The sequence below is a fragment of the Emys orbicularis genome, chromosome 5, assembly GCF_028017835.1.
Source record: "Emys orbicularis isolate rEmyOrb1 chromosome 5, rEmyOrb1.hap1, whole genome shotgun sequence".
Taxonomy (NCBI): domain Eukaryota; kingdom Metazoa; phylum Chordata; order Testudines; family Emydidae; genus Emys; species Emys orbicularis.
Window position 1 is genome coordinate 131,698,290 of NC_088687.1, and position 19,318 is coordinate 131,717,607.

The window sequence follows — 19,318 nt, forward strand, 5'->3', positions numbered from 1 at the left end:
GGGATTTTGCAGAGCTTTACTGTGAGACCTGTAATTGGTTACGGCTCTGTTAGAAGAGATTAACTCTAATGCATTCTCCTCTCTCCAGTAGAAGTGTTTAGTGTGAAAAGTGACCAGGATGGCAAGGGAGACAGTTGTAACCGCAAAGAGCTTTTGTACAAAAAAGCATACAACCCCACCACCAGTCTCAAAAGAAAAGAGAGAGAGGGGTAAAAGGAATTTATAGCAAAAGGTCCCAGAGTGATAGTGAACTGAAAAACCATGTTGAGGAACAGAGAGGTTTGAATTGCAGTGCTTAGTCTGTAGAGAGACATGGTGGGTGAGGTAATCTTTTATTGGGCCAATTTCTGTTGGTAAGAGACGAGCTTATGCACTGCTCTTCTTCAGGTCTGGGAAAGAGAGTCACAGCTGAATACAAGATGGAACAGATTGTTTAGCATAACTAGGTAACACACATGTCAAGGGACCATTTAAGGTGAAGTGGCCTGTTAACACCCCTCCAGTCATGAGGGGCGGGGGAAGAGAAAGCGGAGGTTGTTAATGGGTTATAGATTGGATTTATAGTTTATAACGATGTCTCTGTTCAGTCCATGAGTTTTAGGCTACGTCTACATTATACAGACCTTACAGCAGCACCACTGTGCCGATGCAGGTGTGCCATTGTAAGGTTTCCTGTGTAGCCGCTCTATGCAGGCATGAGAGCTCTCCCGCTGGCATAATTAAACCACCCCCAATGAGCGGCAGTAGCTATGTCGCAGGAGAGCATCTCCCGCCCACATAGTGCTGTCCACACCAGCACTTTTGTCGGTCAGGGGTGTGGCTTTTTTCCCCATACCCCTAACCAATGTATGTTTTACCAACGAAAGTGCTAGTGTAGCCAAAGCCTACACTGCTAAAAGTTGTGTAGTATAGCTGCTGTTTGTCGGCTCTCCTGCCGACAACACGCTGTTCACACTGGCACTTGTCACAGCAAAACTTTTGTCTTTCGGGGGTGGGAGGGTGTTTAAACACCTCTGAAAGACAAATGTTTTGTCATTCAATTGCCAGTGTAGACCCAGCCTTAGTGTCTAGCTGCCTTGCCCCTCCAGTCCCATGACTGGAGGGGGGTTAATAGGCCACTTCACCTTAAATGGTCCCTTGAAATATACGTTGACTAGTTATGCTGAACAATTTGTTCCATCTTGTATTTAGCTGGGACACTCTGAGTACATTTCCCAGACCTGAAGAAGAGCTCTGTGTAAGCTTGAAAGCTTCTCTCTCTCTCTCTCTCTCTCTCACCAAAAGAAGTTAATCCAATAACCTTGTCTTGCTATTATCCTGGGACCAACACAGTTACAAAACTGCATAGTGCTTAGTCTTTGTAATATTTTCAACTTTGTTTTAACTAGTTTCAAGTAATACCAAATGTAAAATTGTCAAAACATGTTGTTTTCCAATTGCTGATATGTTCTTTTGTCTAAACAATTAGTAACAAACAACCTAGTTTTTCTGCTTATCCTGTTTGCTTATCTTCTGCAATTCAGCTGGACAGTGAAAAGATTAGTCAGTTTCACTCTTGTTTCTGTGAGTTTGACTCTTGATTCTCATATTAGCACAGTGCGGCAGTGTTGGGTTGCACACTCTGTAAGGGATGTTTCACTCAAAACTAAATCATTTAGGTTTTACAGAATCTCAAAAAGCAAACTTAATGCTACAAAAACTTTGCCATAAACTACAGTAACTCCTCACTTAACGTTGTAGTTATGTTCCTGAAAAATGCAACTTTAAGGGTACGTCTTCACTACCCGCCGTATCGGGGATCTATTGGGGATCGATTTATCGCGTCTCGTCTAGACGCGATAAATCGATCCCCAAACATGCTCCCCGTCGACTCCGGAACGCCACCAGGGCGAGAGGCGGAAGCGGAGTCGACGGGGGAGCCGCAGCCGTCGATCCCGCGCCGTGAGGATGCAAGGTAAGTCGATCTAAGATACGTCGACTTCAGCGATGCTATTCTTGTAGCTGAAGTTGCGTATCTTAGATCGATTTCTCCCCCTCCCCCCCCAATGTAGACCAGCCCTAAGTGAAACAATGTTAAATTAATCCAATTTTCTCATAAGATTTAATGTAAATGCGGGGGGGATTAGGTTCCAAGGAAATATTTTTGGGGCAGACAAAAGGCATTATATATTGTACAGTACTGTACTGTGGTGGGGAGGTGCCCCTGGCTTACCCCACACAGGCACAGCCCGCTGTAGACAATGAGGCAGGCAAGGATGCTAGGAAGCACCTTGCACAGCAGCAGCTTCCCCCCCAGAAGAACAGGTGCTGACTTTGCTGGGGGATGCTCCAGGCCTTCCTCTTCCCGTCCCCGCTCCACCTCCTCTCCAGAGCACTCCGCGTCCCCGCTGCTCCCCCTTTCTCCCAGCGCTTCCCTGCTGCCAAACAGCTGTTTGGCAGCACTTAGGACTTTCTGGGAGGGAGGGGGAGGAGCGGAAACGTGGCGCTTCCCCACTCCTTCCCCTCCCACCAGTGGTGGATTTAGAGTTAGTGGGGTCCTGTGCTCAGCTTCATTTTCATTCTCTCATCTCCTTCCCCCCCCCCCCCCCCCCGTTTTTCATTCTTTTTTTCTCCATTCTCCTCCTGGGGCTCAGGGCTGGGGAGTTAGGGTGTGGGAGGAGGCTCAGGGCTGGGGCAGGCAGGAGGAGGCTCAGGGCTGGGGCAGGCAGGAGGTGCAGAGCACTTACCTGGGGCAGCTCCTGTTTGGTGCAGGGGGTGTGCAGGTGGCTCTGTGCAGCACAGCACCACCCCCCAGCAGGCAGGGCCACCCGGAAAGCAGGGGCTTTAGGGGCTGCAGGGCCCTGGGCTAAGGGGGCCCCGGGGCCCTGGCCTGCAGCTCTAAAGCCCCTTTCGGAATGCGGCCCTGCAAGCTTGGGCCAGAGGACTCAGGAGGAGCAGGGGCAGCCGCTGGCTGCGTGGCAGGAGAGAAGCTCGCTCCCTCCCTCCCTCCCAGAAAGTCCTACGTGCCGCCAAACAGCTGTTTGGTGGCGGGGGAAGTGCTGGGAGGGAGGGAGGGAGGTGGAGGAGGCAGAGAAGAGGAACTTCTGCAATGCTCCCTTGTAAAGTCAGCCAAACGACATTATAAGGGAGCATTGCACAACTTTAAATGAGCATGTTCCCTGATGGAGCAGCGACGTAACTTCGAAACAGTGTTAAGCGGGAGAACATTAAGTGAGGAGTTACCGTACCTCGCATGTTGTCAGATACTATGGTGACTGGGAAGAGGGCATGTATAAACCTATATGGAGTGCAACTTGTAAACATAGGCATGAAATGACATCCCAAAACCAGTTAATCAAGCTACCATGTTCTCCTCACTCAGAAGTGAGGAATACTTTGTAATTTTTTTTTATTTAACGGATCCCCAAGATGTGCACAAAATAAAAACAGTAATCCGATCATTTAACTTTATTGCTGCAAATGTTAACTATCTTTTCCCCACTCTTTTTGTCACCCTCTTCTTGCAATACATGCAAAATTTAAGCTCCTCTGTGCAGAGACTGATCTTTTCATATGTTTCTGTAAAGCAGCTAACACATTTGGGTGTTGTAAAAATAGAAAGTGAAAATTGAATGATGTTCCGACATGGTATTAAAAAAATACCTAAATTTTAACAGGCTTTTTTTCTGCATTAAGATAATCATTGTTTAAACTCTCAGCAGCAGTAGTGGAGTTGTTGAAATACGTTAATTTAAAATTATAATCTGGCTCACTGTGGAGATGGATAAGTGTCTTAGAAGGCTGGAATTTTATGGTTCAAGATGTTGCATAACATTGACTAGATTAGAATTTGTTTACTAGTTTTTAGTTTAAAAATAGAGCAGTGTAACTATTGTATAGTAATTGCTTCATTGTGTGACAAAAATGCAATAATTGGACATTTTAGTAAGAACAAGTAATTAAACATGATTGTTGGATAAGGTAAAAAAAGTGTGGCGTTCTCCTCAATGCAGCCTAGAACTGTAAGCCACTGAGTTACTCTTCTGCCTTAGCAAAAGTGAACTTTGCTGGAGATTAGACCGTTTCAGTTCCCTGCCACACCAAGGAATTGTAGCAGCAGCTCCTGCTCTTTTGGCCAAGCGGATCCACTGTTCACAGGCTCATAGGGTGCTGTTCCCTATGTCCCCTAAGTGATGGATAAATAGAATGTATTTTTGCTGCCCCTTATATTTTCCAAAGTCTAGTGTCTTTGTCTCAGGAAGATTTCCTGGGGGTGCAGATTGGTAAATCCAAATTCCTTTGTCTAGGGTAGATTTGATTTATGCCCTACTTTCAAAACACATTTTAAGAACATATTTTCAGCACATACACACACGCATAATTCTTTATACAGTAGAACCTCAGAGTTAAGAACTGACCAGTCAACAACACTTCATTTGGAACTGGAAATACACAATCAGGTAGCAACAGAGACCAAAAAAAAGGCAAGTACAGTACTGTGTTAAACGTAAACTACTAAAAAAAAGGAAAGCGGCATTTTTCTTCTGCATAGTAAAGTTTCAACGTTGTATTAAGTCAATGTTCAGTTGTAAACTTTTGAAAGAGAAACGAATGTTTTGTTCAGAGTTACGAACATTTCAGAGTTATGAATAACCTCCATTCCCAAGGTGTTTGTAACTCTGAGGTTCTACTATATACAACTTGTACATACATCACACAATGGTATTCCTGACCAGCATGTCCCCAGTTTATATATGATACGTTACATTTTGGATACATATTATGACAAAAGTGTCTTAGGGGTAGTGGCTGCGTCAGGCATGATTATGAATTGCAGTATAGTGGGCTCCAAAGGGTTCTTAGGGTCACAAAAAAATTCTTTCTCTAGAAGGAAGAGAGAGACCGAGACAAGTGCTATTAAACAACAATCTGATGGTCATGTCCTAGATTTTTAACTTCTTTCCCATTCCTCTAGGTATGTGTGGAGTTTGATGGTGAGTCATGGGAGAAAAGAAGATGGATCGAGGTCTACAACCATAAAATGAGAGGATTTCTAGTAGAGCAAAAATTGGTACTTGCTGAAAGAAAATCTCAAGCCAACTCTACAGATACAGTTCAGTGGCCTGCAATGGCAAGTATACAAATTGGTCTGGTCAACTTCACTTCAGTATTTGATCTGTGAAGGCAGTATTTCCTAGTTCCTGGCTTGGTAGGCTTCAGAATTTAAATTTTTAATGTGATCAGTAGTCCAACAAAATTAGAATTTACTGTTTTAAAAACAGCTAATCTAAATATGTTAGACACATTTATTAAAACAAGACAAAATCCAGCTTCACCAAAATGGCTGAATGCTTTTTTGTGTGTGTTGCACTCTTTATGCACCCATGTGGGAAATCTAAAATTGTACTAAAGCTCAGTTCTGTAGGCAGGGTCTCTAAGCATTTGAGGGCAGTATTTTCCATTCTTGTGTTGAAGGGATGCCTTGTACTTCCCTATAGTGGGACTCTGACTATTGCCAGGACAGTGTTTTGGAGTGGGAGAGATGTTTCAAATCCTTTTCCCTTCTCTAATTTCCCATGTGTACTACTTCTGAAGGGGTTGTGGTGAGAGATGGAAAGGTGATCAGGCATTGAAGATGCATGTTGCTTCAAGTCTGTCTTTTGTCCTAAATTTCTCATTTTACTGTCCCGTGGTTCAGTGCTCTGTAAATTTTCAGTTCTTGTTCCCATGTGATAGTTGCCTGCTTTGGGTCATTTTGTGAGGATTGAACCCTGGATCTCATGCACTCAAAAGCATGAGTTTTATTTAACTGCTTGAACCAAAGGACAGAAATCCCCCTTAGGTAGCAGCTGTAGCAGATTGATTACTGACTGGTCCACATAAAGTGTTAGAGATCGTGAAATGCCATTTTTCTGGTAATATGCAGTTAGTTACCCAGTATAGATTTATTTTCCTTTTTAAATTCTTATACTGCCCTGGTATCCAAGTGTCTGGAAAACTGAATACATCATCCAGTTTTCAATCTGTAGTGAAGTATGGTGGAGAGGAGTTCAATAACCTGTACTGTTGGTATACTTGTGAAAAGTACTAGTGTCACTGGATTACAGTTCTGTCAAACTTTAGGAGTTGTGTGTCCTGGAGTCCTTTGACTTCCTTAGATGGAAGAGAGTGACTATTTTTACTGATACAGGTGCAGTATAGAACATTCTGTTATACAGATCAGAATAAACTACTAGGCTTACTTGCAGCATTAGGTTCTTCTTATGTAGCCAAACAACCAATGGGTGTTTGTTTTGGTTATGCAAATTAATTCAGCTTTTTTTAGCTCAGTTTTGATTAGACTGGTGAGATTAGCATTTATTTATTTAAAAATCTGCTTGTGTATAAATTGGAAATACAGTCACACAGTTCTGGGGAAGTCTGCTTTTTCACTTGTTTTTTGAATTCTTGGATTAATGTCAGGATAAATACTACAGATACATTATACATATTTTCATACCGATGGTACTGGAAACAAAATCTAAATTCTTAAACTTTTTGGACTACAGAGCATCAAATGGGAAGTACAGCCCTTACATGTATATGAATGCATTGTATAGCCTGGACACTTATTTATTCAGTAAATACATTTAGGTATATAGTCTTTTTTATTATGTATTTTAGGTACACAGTGTAAAAAAATTCATAAGTCACTTTAAAAAAGAATGCTCTAGAGTTTTAAGGCACAGTACTATAATCTGCCTTGCAGGACTGTTGATTAATACTTGTAAACAACTTTGATCATGAAAAGTGCGCAATAAATAGTAAGTAATTGTATACACCTCTATCCCAATATAATGCAGCCCGATATAACATGAGTTCAGATATAACGCGGTAAAACAGCGTTCCAAGGGGGCAGGGCTGCGCACTCCGGCGGTTCAAAGCAAGTTCGATATAATACGGTTTCACCTATAAGATTTTTTTTGGCTCCCGAGGACAGCATTATATCGGGGTAGAGGTGTATTTAAAAATGATGGGCCAGACCTCACCTAAATTTAAATTTACTCTTAAATTCACAATTTAGTTCTAGAAACTTATGGTACCTACAGTATTGTCTTTGTTCCATGGCATTAAGCTTACAAACATCATTCTCAAATCTCTGCTAACATCAGTGTCAGTGAAATGCAAACATAATTCTCGGATGTGTTCTGATGTCCAAACAAGGAAATAAAAATGCCATTGTGACAGGATACTATTTGTAGCACCCTAGTCACTGAGGTTGCTGCAGTGCTGGGAAGATTGCAAGCTTATATGAAATCAATTAACTGGTTTCTGTTGGGATTACTGACACCTGGGGGTAATTGGCTCAATAATTGGGAGGAGGTATATAGATTTGGGAGCAGGGCTTTGGAGCGGAGCCCAGAGCTGGAGCACGGAGCAGCTCCGGAGCAGTGGAGCTGCAGGTTTTTGCCTGGAGCTGGAGCGGAGCCAGAGCACAGCTCCAAAGCCCTGTTTGGGAGGAACAGGAAGTACTGTGGGGCTCAGAGAATGAGTTTGAGGGGGGGGGGGTCGTCTCCTCCTGCTGTATACCTATGAGTCCTTCTGTTCTGCTTTGAAATTGAAGATTAAAAAGCACCTGTGGTAAAAGGGAAACAGCCCTTCTGTGTTCCTGGATAGGAGACCAGAAGAACAGGATAGGCAACTATGTATGGCAGATGTAAATGGATGCCCTGTGGCAGCCATGTTAGTTCCATCTTTATTCAAAATACAGGGGCAAAACACATACCAAATGAAAAAGGACAATAAGCAGGAAAAGTACTATTTCTAAAATTCTTGCTCTTGACTTTCAGGTTTACAAATCCTTATTGGACAAGGCTGGTTTAGGATCCATGGTTCCTGTACGGTTTCTTGGTGAAGAGAGATGTGTGTTTCTTTCTAAAGACCTTTTGAAGCCTATTCAGGTAACTTTTTATTCGGAATATCTTGCATATAATGGGAGGGATCAAGCGATATTTTGTCTAATGTTCACTGCTGAAACATTAAGTGAAAATTTGAAGCATGTCCACATTGCTATAGCTCATGAAAATCTGTCCTTAATACTGTGTGTTGTGTTAAAAACCTGATGATGGTAGCTCAGCATGTAGCCATATAAGAGAGTTTGGTGTAGGAATAACCTTAGGCTTCTAGCTTTTCAGGTTGATGAACCATTGGTATGTCATGATAGTAAAATGGGAGGTTCTTTCCATATGGCCAATTGACTTATGAACATGATTTCCATTAGCACTGAAGGAGTTGTGTGCATATATAGAAGGTAGAATAGATAATAAATCTTACTATGAAATAGAAACGCTCCACAACAGTTTTGGATAGGAAGTGGTGAAGAATATTTTATCCATTTGAAACTACAGGTGAACTTTTAATTAGAACCGTGTGGAGAACAGTAATTCCGTTTCATGGAGGATTTCAAACTTTGGTTCCATTCCAACATGAAATTTCTGGTTTTCATTCCAAAACGGAAACCAAAACTTTTGTTTTTTCAAAAAAAAAAAAAAATTTTTTTTTGATAACATGCAAATGAAATTGTGCCTGGAGGGCTTACGGGAAGCAGAGAGCCTGGGAGTGTTGGGTCCCAGCTCAGCTGGGGCTTCAGGGTCCTGATTCTCCTTCAGCTCTGAGAGTACTTGCTGAGCGTTGGAGATTGGGAGCTAGGGCTTTTGACTCCCCATCAGCCTGCCAAGCAATCTGACAGGAAACCAGGCAGGTTTCTATCAAAGCTTTGTTCAAAGTCTAATTGTTTCAGAAACATCTTGATGAATCTTCATTCTCTGACCAGCTCTGCTTTTAATCTGGCAGAATGTTGGCTTTTGTGCAGAACATAACTATAACAGAGTGCCATGGAATTTTTAATAGATGCTTTGGAACTGTATTTCAGATCTCATTTTAAGGTGGTATTGATAGTTGCTGGGCTGATATGCTGGCTGGATGATGAGTGCATCTAAATTAATGGGGAGATAATTCAGAGCATAAAAAGATGGGAGTGGCTGGTTATCTCTGGGTTGCCAGGCAAGGTGATAAACTCCCATTATACTTTGAATATAACTGTAAAATAGCAATAATCTGTTAACATTTAGCTACTCCAGGCCTTCCTGATCTTTATTTCAGGTACTATGCCCTCCCTGCTTCACTTTTGTTTGGTTTTTGCATTTTGTTTTAGATACGATTGTAAAATGATTGAGGGCAGGAATTGTCTCTATCTGGGTTTTGTACAGCACTTAGCATAATGGAGAATTGATCCTGACTTGGGCCTTTGGGTGCTCACACTACAAGTACTAATGGAAGTTTTACTAATTCTTGTTAATTTGAAATATTGGTTTATTTTCTGTTCTTTTCTGCACAAATGATAAACCAAATTCTTAAACACAACAGAACCATCTGATTCATATGAAGCTTCACAGTATAATCTCTTGCTGTTGAACATGCTTCTGTTGGAAAAGCGTGTTTTTGTGTTTTTTTTTTTTAAATTAAACGTTTAGTTCTCTTGGCAACTATTTATATTGAATGCTTTCATCCTAATAGGATGCGGACAGTCTGAGACTCTCTCTTATGGATGATCAGAATGTTAATGAAGAAATCCAAGTTTTGATTATGAAACATCTAGACGAAAACCACTTGCTGCAAGGTATGAGAATGCCATCTGGTGGAAGGATACTGGAGGTCACTGCACTGGTGGTATTTACAGTATCACCTGTTAGCAAAAAATCCCTTTTTAATTTTTCTCCCCAATAGTCTTTCCTTGCCTAGAAGAATGTTGGGTAGTCTACTGGTCTCATCACCTCTCCCAAAACAATTTTATAGATTTGCTGTCCACCATCCATAATGAAATGCTCCAAAATGGGCAGAATTAGAAACTAGGACTCTTAAAAAATGGCTGGCTAACATCAAGCATCTAAAAGGTCATCTGATTTTCAGCGGTGTGGAGCACTCAGCAGTTCCCATTGAATTCGATGGGAGCTGCTGAGTGCTCAGTACGTCTGAAAATCCAATGACTTATTTAGGTGCCTGACTTTAGCCACCCACTTTTTCTTTTAAAAACAAAAAATACAAAACAAAAAACCGAAGTCTTAACCTTCGCTATTCTGTAGCTCAATAGAAAGGTGTTGGAGACTTATTAGGAACTTCTTCTGTTCAAGTTAAAATTTATTTATAGTGCAGCTCACCAACCGTAATCTCTTGTTGGCTTCCTTATAAGTCTTGTAACAAGCTTGTGTCCAGTGGAAATGATCTACTTCTGGGTAGGAAATTAGTATAGTGGAGTAAGTAACATGGCCACTCTTGAAAGAGTGGCAATAAAAGCAAGGAAGAACTCCACAAATCGGACACTGAGGGCTCAAGCTCCAGGTCCAACTGAGCTGTGCTTGCTGTTTTTTTGACTCCTGAATTCTGAGGTCGGCATGGCTCCCAGTGTGTATTATAGCAGCAGAAAGGCCCCGATAAGCTGTTCCAGCAAAAGGAAAAACCAGAATGTGGAGGTATTCTGGCCACACTCCTTTTTCCTAGCCATGTCAGGGGTCAAGAGGGAGGCATATGAAAACTACGTTGTTACTTTGCTTGTTGTCTTCCAGTGCTATTTACTTATTTTCTGGTGTATAGTGCTACTGGCTAGTTAGTGTCGATACATGGCTATGTAATGAAAGTTAACATAATGTGTGTGCCCCCATGTTCCCACTCTCTGAAGTGTGTTGTTTTTTTGTTTTTAAGGTGGTAAGAATGTAATTGGTTCAAAAGTAAGGATTTATAGCTTGGATCCATCTACCCAGTGGTTCACAGCAACTGTTGTAAATGGTAATCCAACTACAAGGACTCTGGAAGTCAACTGTCAGGAGGTAAAGAAGCAACTGATGCAACATGGGTAGATAAAAAGAATTAAAACACCTTCCTTGTATCTAGGTAATTCTATCCTTGCTTTTCCATAGTAGGGTTAACCAGCTGGAATAATACCTTGTATTTTATGTCATGCTTCATTCCAAAGGATCCTAGAGCACTTTATACTGCATGCACAGTGCCACTGATGTGCGTGAAAGGATAGCAAATGGCTCACTGCGCACTAGTGAGAGAGCAGAGGTTTGGGATTTTCTCTTTTGGCCCAACAATTGGGGAAACCCCTATTCTAGCATCTCTATCTGTACAGAGTTTGCAGCACCATGTCTTGGAGGCTGCCTTCTGAAAATGTATGCATACAATTTATCTAACTTGGAATGGAGGATTGAGTCATCCTTAAGATTTTTAACTTGAAGTTCCACAGAGTCGAGGTTTTTCAGACCAGAAGCTTACTCTTGCTCCATAGTTAGAGTATCATACTTCTGTTTTTGTTTTTTAAAACTGCTTTATTAGTCTCCCTTGAGGTGTGAAAATAGTAAATATCTAATCTAAAACTTTTTACACAAATTGTCTTTTTAAAAAAGCTTACTCCATTTTCCCTTAAGATTCCAGCTTTAAAAACTCTTGATCCAGAATTGATTCATGTTGAAATCCTACATGACAGCAATGAAAAGTGTGGTAAGACTTTTTATTTATTGGCCTTTTGCTATTTGAAGTAATTTTCGATGGTGGAAACTAATTTAATCACTTTCAATGTTTCAGGCAAATCTAAGAGAAATGGGGGTATGAAAAGAAAATCATCTGATGATAAAGGAAATGTTGATGCCAAACATGCAAAATCCTGCTCTGAGGTAACTATGGCTTATTTTCACTATTGTAACAGTATATTTGTCATTGAGCTGTTGAGGAGGACTACATGGCCTCAATTTACTGACCCACTATGCTATGTCTAAGCTTAGAATGCTACAGCAGCACAGCTGCAGCTATGCCTCTGTAGTGCTTCAGTTTAGACACTTACTGTAGCAACAGAAGGGATGCTTCTGTCACTGTAGGTAATTCACCTGAGAGACAGTAGCTAGGTTGACAGAAGAATTTTTCCATCGTTCTACCGTTGTCTATGCTGGGGGTTAGGTTGACTTGACTGTCTCAGAGGTATGGATTTTTCACACCCCTGAGTGGTGTAGCTATGCCGCTGTAACTTTTCAGCGTAGAGCAGCCTCGCGCTCACTCTTCTGTGCTAGCCCAGACATGGGTTTAGTACTCTCTACTAGAAGACAGAGAACAATATAATTGAGCCTTTGGGTGAGATCACTTTCTCATTCGTAAAAGGAGTTTGTCTACTCCCAGTCTTGTGGGTGTCTTTTTCCAGTGTGCAGACTTTTTTCTTTCTGGCTATATAGAGAGATTTAAAAAGTCAGGGTTTCTCTAGCTTAGAAAACTATCTAGGAAAAGAGAAAAATTCAATGGTAACTTTACCCTGTAACTTACCTGCCTGACTGCTCAGAGATCTTTTGCTACCAGACAGGAGTGCACCAGTCTTGCAGAGATATTGTATGTTTTTCTGCAAAGGGAAAATCTGGTAGTTTTTCTAATATTTTCATGTTTTTCTGAGCCAAGTGCATTTGAGTGGTCCATCAAGCCTGGCTAAGATCCAAGAAAGCTGTCTCGAAAGCCAAAGGCCTGGGTGATTTGGATATGGAGAATAATGGTGTAGCTAGAGAACAGCCCTTCAAATGATCATGTGATTAGCCTCATCAGATCTAGTTGTTTTTTGTGGAGGAGGGAGGGGCCTTCTGGGAGATCTAGGGGTTATCTCTGTGCCGTCTTGCTTCTGTGCATAGTCCCGTTACTGTAGCCATGAATCAGTCCTTTGTCAAGCCAGCTACATAGGTCCATTTCATGGTCAGGCACTCTTAGTAGACTTCTAAAGTACAGTAGTGATATCACAGTTCGGGGTAGCTAATCTGGGTTCCTATAAGGCAGGGGTAGTCAGTTATTTTTTTGTCAAGGTCCAAATTTCTTGGTCAAGGTATAGTGAAGGTCCAGAGTCCCGAGAAACACTTTTTTTCACACTGCAATAATGAGTAAATAAAAAGATCTTGCAGTCCAGTCAAAAGCATCTGGTGGTTCGAATTTGGCCCACAGTCTGCTTATTGACTGCCCCTGCTATAAGATGTCCATCATTATATCTGAGCACCCAGGGCCGCCCAGAGGATTCAGGGGGCCTGGGGCAAAGCGGAGGAGCTGCGGCGCTTGTACTCACCTGGCGGCGGTCCGGGACTTTGGCAGCATTTCGGCGGCGGGGGGCCCTTCAGTCGCTCCGCGTCTTCAGCAGCACTGAAGGGCCCCCTGCTGCCAAAATGCCACCGCGGATCCGGAGCGACTGAAGGGCCCCCTGCTGCCGAAATGTCACCGAAGACCCGGACCGCCGCCGGGCCAGGGCTCGCTGGGCCCCTGCAGGGCCTGGGGCAAATTGTGAGAGCCTCCCAATAAGCATGCAAGCTGATATTTCTTTTCTTTCCAGTCAGCAATAACTGAGCTGTTTATTTATCTTTTTAAATGTGGTGGTGGTGGTGTGGGAAGTATAGATCAAAGAACTGGGTTTTGTATTTTGCTCTGAAGGTGATAAGACTGTCCCGACGATTTCTGGGATTGAGTTCGAGATTCAAGGGCCATTTTCTGAGAGCGCATGAGTTTTAGGCTATGTCTACGATTTTAAAATGCTACCGCTGCACTGCCGTAGTGCTTCAGTGTAGACGCTTACTACTGTGAAAGGAGGGGTTATCCTGTCGCTGTAGGTAATCCACCTCCTTGAGAGGTGATAGCTACGTCAGTGGAAGAATTCTTCCATTTCAGATAGCGCTGTCTACACTGGGGGCTGAGTCGGCTTAACTGTGTCTCTCGGGGTGTGAATATGTCCACCCCTGAGAGATGTAGCTGTGCCACTGTAAATTTTTCATTGTAGACCAGCCCTCAGTATTGAGGATTGACAGCTCCATTTGTTTTGTTGTAATGTAGCTGTCTTGGGAGGAGATGATGATGATTCCACAGCACGAGGAACTTAGCTCAGTCCCATGGAAAGTTTTGAAGTTAGTGACATAGATCTTGTGGATTTGACCCCATATTCCACAAGGAGCTAGTGGACAGTGCTCTCTGTGGCTTTTGCTTCTGAGTGGATAAGCTGCTGTGTTCTGAACTGTTGGTGGTGGTTTCATAACTAGGCACAGATTTAAAATTTTTATTAAAGCTAATGTTAAAAAAAATTATAGTACATAAATTGGGAAAAGAGTGTCTGTACATCTGGGTATAGTGCTTGGATTATCCACAAATATAAAGTTAGTTTTTAAAAGTCATATGATACATAGCATACATAATCAGCAATAACTCAAATTTAGGTGAATAGATTTAACAATAAAATTTAGATATTAGAATCCGAATACTCAGGTACATCACTCATGAAAAGTTGTACAGAGATTTGATTGTGGAAAAAATATATTAATGAGTGGAGATTGTCCCTTAGTAATTGAGAATTAGGTTGGTTATCCATTTAGAAAATACAGTCCATGAGGAAAGTATTTTTTTACTTTCCTGACTGTGCTTTTCATTGGCACTCTAGCTCATCCCTCCTGGTATTGCCGATGTCCAGTGATGCGTCCTATGTAGATGTCCCTTGACCACCTGATGGTGTCCAACACCATGAGTTGCCGCATCAGCCGAGTGTAGCGTAGACCGATTCCACAGTCTCTCAGCACTCGCTCATTACTGGGGTCCCATACGCCTAAAGCTCCGACAATCTCTACACCTAGAAACTTTTTATCAGGGCTTCTATACTTCAGAAAATTATATACATTTGGACTATATGGAAGAATTAACACAAACTAATAAAATTACCTATCCGACTTAAATTCTTGAGGGCTTTTTGTACCGGTCTAGGTTTCTAGATGAGTTCTGAAAGTTAGTTGTCAACTTTGATAACTCTTAATTGCTTTAGAGGAAAATTAGCTGTGGCATGTCAGCTGGCAGTTATCTGAAATACTTAACTTTTCTAGTCTCCTTTCGAAGTTTCTTCTAACTTCTTAATACATTATCCATTTTTCTGAAATACTTGTGTGCTGTTGGTTGCAAAGATGTAACATGAGATACTATTGTAACAACAAGGGGGCAGGAACACAAGCCAAAATGGGAAAGGACAAGTTAAAGAATATGTAGATGTATTAAAGTCAGCAGGGCCTGACAAAATTCATCCTAGAGTGCTTCAGCTAGTTCCTGAAGTAATCTTGGAACCATTAGTGATTATTCGAGAACTCACGGAGGGTACATTTGGTCCCAGAGGACTGGAGAAGGGCAAACCTAGTACTTACCTTTAAAAAGGGGAGTAAAGAGGACAGTAAGTCTAACTTATATACCTGGAAAGATACTAAAACAACTTTTTAAACAATAAATTTGTTAGCACCTAGATGATGATGATAGGCTTATAAGGAATAGCCAGCATGGATTTGTCAAGAACAAATCATGCTAAACCAACCTAATTTCCTCCTTTGACAGGGTTACTGGCCTATTGGATAGGGAGGAAATGGTAGATGAGACATATCTTGATTCTAGTAAGGCTCTTGACACAGTGCTACATGACATTCCCATGAGCAAATTAGGGAAATGTGGTCTAGATTAATTTACCATATGGCAGGTGTATAACTGAAAGACCGTACTTAAGAGTAGTCATCAATGGTTTGCTGTCAAAATAAAGAGGGCTGCTAGTGAGGTCCCGCACAGGTCAGTCTTGGGTCTAGTACTAGTCAATATTTTCACTAATGACTTGGAAAATGAAGTGGAGAGTATATTTATAAAATATATAGACAACACCAAGCTGGCAGAGTTGCAGGCATTTTGGAGTATAGGATTAGAATTCAAAAAGACCTTGACGAATTGGAGAATTGGTCTGAAATCAACTGATTAAACCAATAAGGACAAATGCAAAGTACTTCACTTAGAAAGAAAAAATGAAATGCACAACTTCAAAATGCGGAATAACTGGTTAGGTAGTGTCAAGTATCAGAGGGATAGCCGTGTTAGTCTGGATCTGTAAAAAATGACAGTCCTGTGGCACCTTATAGACTAACAGACGTACTGGAGCATAAGCTTTCGTGGGTGAATACTCACTTCGTCAGATGCATGGTTAGGTGGTGGTACTGCTGAAAAGGATCTGGGGGCGTATAATGGATCACCAGTTGAATATGAGTCGTCAAAGTAGTGCAGTTGGAAAAAAGGCGAATATAATTCTCTGGCATAGAAACAGGAGTGTCATATATATGACACAGGTGGTAATTTTCCTGCTGTAGTTTGGCACTGCTGAGGCTTCAGCTGGAGTTATTGTTTGCTTCTGGGCACCTCACTTTAGGAAAGATGTGGACAAATTGGAGAGAGTCCAGAGCAGAGCAGCAAAAATTATAAACAATTTAGAAACCCTGACCTGTGAGGAAAGGTTTTGTTTTGTTTGTTTTTGTTTTGTTTTTGGGGGTGTTTTGGTTTTTAAAACACCTGGGCATGTTTAGTCTTGAGAAAACAGGACCGAGGGGGGGACTTGATAAGTGTTCAAATACATGAAAGGCTCTTATAGGGCTTGTCTACACTAGCAAGTTTTGTCGATGGAAACTAACGTCGACTCGAAAAAATCGACAAAAGCAAAGTCGCCAAAGCAAGTCTACATTTGCTCCCTCTGTCAACAGCTCATGTCCACACTCGGGGCACCATTGTCAACAGTGTGAGCAATGCACTGTGGGTATGTATCCTGGCGACACCATCTGTACCATCATGCACCGCTTTGTGTCCCTGTGTTGCAATCGCTGTGTGGAAGCTGGCAAATCCAGACTGCTGCTGCTCAGATGCAGATCAATTTGGAGTGGGGAAGTCCACTGTTGGGGCTGTATTACTCCAAGTGTGCAGGGCAATAAATTGCATCCTGCTGTAGAAGACCATGACTCTGGGAAATGTGCATGGAATAGTGGATGGCTTTCCCTAACTGGCAGAGTAATTGATGGCACACACATTCCAATTTTAGCACCAGACCACCTTCCCTCAGAATACATCAGTAGGAAGGGATACTTCTCCATGGTGTTGCAGGTGCTTGTGGATCACCGGGAGCGTTTCACAGACATCAGTGCAGGCTGTTTTGGAAAGGTGCATGACGCACGCATCTCCTTTATCTTCGCTCTGCACTGCTGTGTGCAAAAAGGGCTATGATCAGGACAAGCCTTGAGAAATTTGCCCATATGTGTCCTGATACCTACGGGTCAATCGCAGCTGCGACTGAACAGACTCCTCTCCCTATATACTGATCAGATCCAACAGCTCAGCGGTGGTACAAGCAGGAGCGCGTTTGGTGCGATAGCCAGCCATGCTCACCTGGGAAGTCAGCAAGCAGGAAATGGAATTTAAAATTCCTGGGGCTTGCAAGGGGCTGGGGCAGATGGGCAGCGGAGTTCAAACACCTGACCAGAGCGGCAGCATGGGAATTCTGGGACACTTTCTGGAGGCCAATAAAATTGAAAAAATAAGGCATGGTGTCTGCACTGGCAGTTTATTGACAATAAAGGAAGGGGAAAAGACAAAAATCTCTCGCGGGGTGGAAGTTTTTTTTGTCGCCAAAAGGCAGTTTTTGGCGACAAAACTTGCCAGTGTAGACAAGCCCATAAAGAGAATGGTGATCAATTGTTCTCCATGGTCATTGCAGGTAGGACAAGGAGTAATGTGCTTAATCTGCAGGAAGGGACATTTAGGTTAGATATTATTAAAAACTTTCTAACTATATAAGGATAGTTAAACTCTGGAATAGGCTTCCAAAGGAAGACCTCATTGTCCAACCTGTTCTTAAAAACCTCCAAACATGGTTTAGGTTTACTTGATGCTGCCTCAGTGCAGGGGACTGGACTTGATGACTTATCGAGGTCCTTTCCAGCCCTATGTTTCTATGATTCTACAACATTCATTTTCTGGGGGAAATTCATCTTAATAGATTTCAAAAGATTCCTTGACTTTTTCTACTTTGTGAATTGCAAGAATAATGGTTTAAAAGTTGAGTTTTTATTATGGGGTCAGATACCACTAAGCACATATATTGGGAAGAGCATATGATGTATGTTGTATTTTTATTTAAGTGGTTGTGGTAGAGTCATAGAAGCGATACATTTTTCTCATGTGTTGGCTTTGAATTTTTCTATTGACTTTGACATCTGTTTCAGGTATCACAAAGTTTGAGTCACGTGCAGTCAGTACCAACGGTGTTTGGTGAAACATTGCTGGGGTGTACGCCTGCAACCCCTACTAGCAAAGACTTCAGGCACCAGGGCATGCCTCAGCCAGCTAACTCACCTCCTAACCTTGGTGCAGAAACTCCTCAGGGGTAAGTGGTGATTTTTTTTTTTTTTTTTTTTGAGGGGTGGGTGTTAATCTGTGGTGGAAAATACAGCAGAATAATGAATTACTTTATACAAAGTAGAATAGACTAATGATTTTTTTTTTTTTTGGATAAGAAATCATGGTAACTAAGCTTCTCTCTGCCCTCTCTCCCCCCCCCCCCCCCCCCGCCCCCACTATTGGTGTGGGTGAGAAATATCTGACTGATTTTTGTCAATTGCCCTGAATATATAATTACCTCTTGGTTGTATTCCTGCCACTTTCTGTTGACTTAGCTTGTGACCTTAAGGAAATTGTTTAACCATCCAGTGCCTCTATTTATCCATCTGTAAAGTGGTGGATAATGCCTGAATATATTTTGTGGCTTAATTGCTTTTAAATTACTTGGTGTGTCTTAGTAGGAAATACTTCGGTGCTTTTCATTTTAAAGTCTAAGAGAAAGATAGGCATACTGTAACATAGGGAGGGAGATTAATTTACCTGCAGTTGATTCTTACAGTAAATAGAAATTGTGTTCTTGGCTTGTAGATGGACTTTGACACCTTAATTTCAGAACTGTCACGAGTTGCAGACCGCGCAAGGGGGGAGTTTTTTAAATGAACTTGTATTCATTCTGCCCTTCTCCAATGGCACAAGTTACAATTTGGTCCACTTTTGGGGGGTGTTTGCATTTTATAAGGACAAGACTGGTGTAATAAAATATACTTCTATAACACTTATGTTTAAAATTCTTAACACTTTACAAATATTTTAATTTAATGAAGCTTCTAAATTCTCCTTTGACATTAGGAAAGTATTATTCCACTTTCGCTGAACAGGAAACTCAAGTATAGAATAGTTACATGAATTACCTATGGTCAGAGGAAGCCTGTGTAGAGCTTGAAATAGAATCCAGATTTTTCTGATTCAGTCAGCTGGTTAGCCACAAGACTATCCTTTATGATTCAATAGTGCAGGCTTCATAGGCTGTGTCTACACCGCAAGTCACTGGTGGCAAGCGGGTAGGGCATGTATAGTTACATACTGCAGTGAAAAGCAGGCTGCGTCCACACTGCGGTGTGTAGCTACATGT

General features: G+C 41.8%; 1 protein-coding gene across 1 annotated transcript in view; it reads left to right on the top strand.

Annotated features, from left to right (window-relative positions):
- The window catches only part of KDM3A (lysine demethylase 3A), a 47,548-nt gene that overhangs the window by 1,337 nt on the left and 26,893 nt on the right, over window positions 1-19,318 (top strand). The window contains exons 2-8 of the mRNA XM_065404920.1: window positions 4,955-5,110; window positions 7,809-7,919; window positions 9,535-9,637; window positions 10,717-10,841; window positions 11,442-11,514; window positions 11,599-11,687; window positions 18,072-18,232. Of these exons, the coding sequence (XP_065260992.1) occupies window positions 4,955-5,110; window positions 7,809-7,919; window positions 9,535-9,637; window positions 10,717-10,841; window positions 11,442-11,514; window positions 11,599-11,687; window positions 18,072-18,232 (818 nt within the window). The remainder of the gene's footprint in view (window positions 1-4,954; window positions 5,111-7,808; window positions 7,920-9,534; window positions 9,638-10,716; window positions 10,842-11,441; window positions 11,515-11,598; window positions 11,688-18,071; window positions 18,233-19,318) is intronic.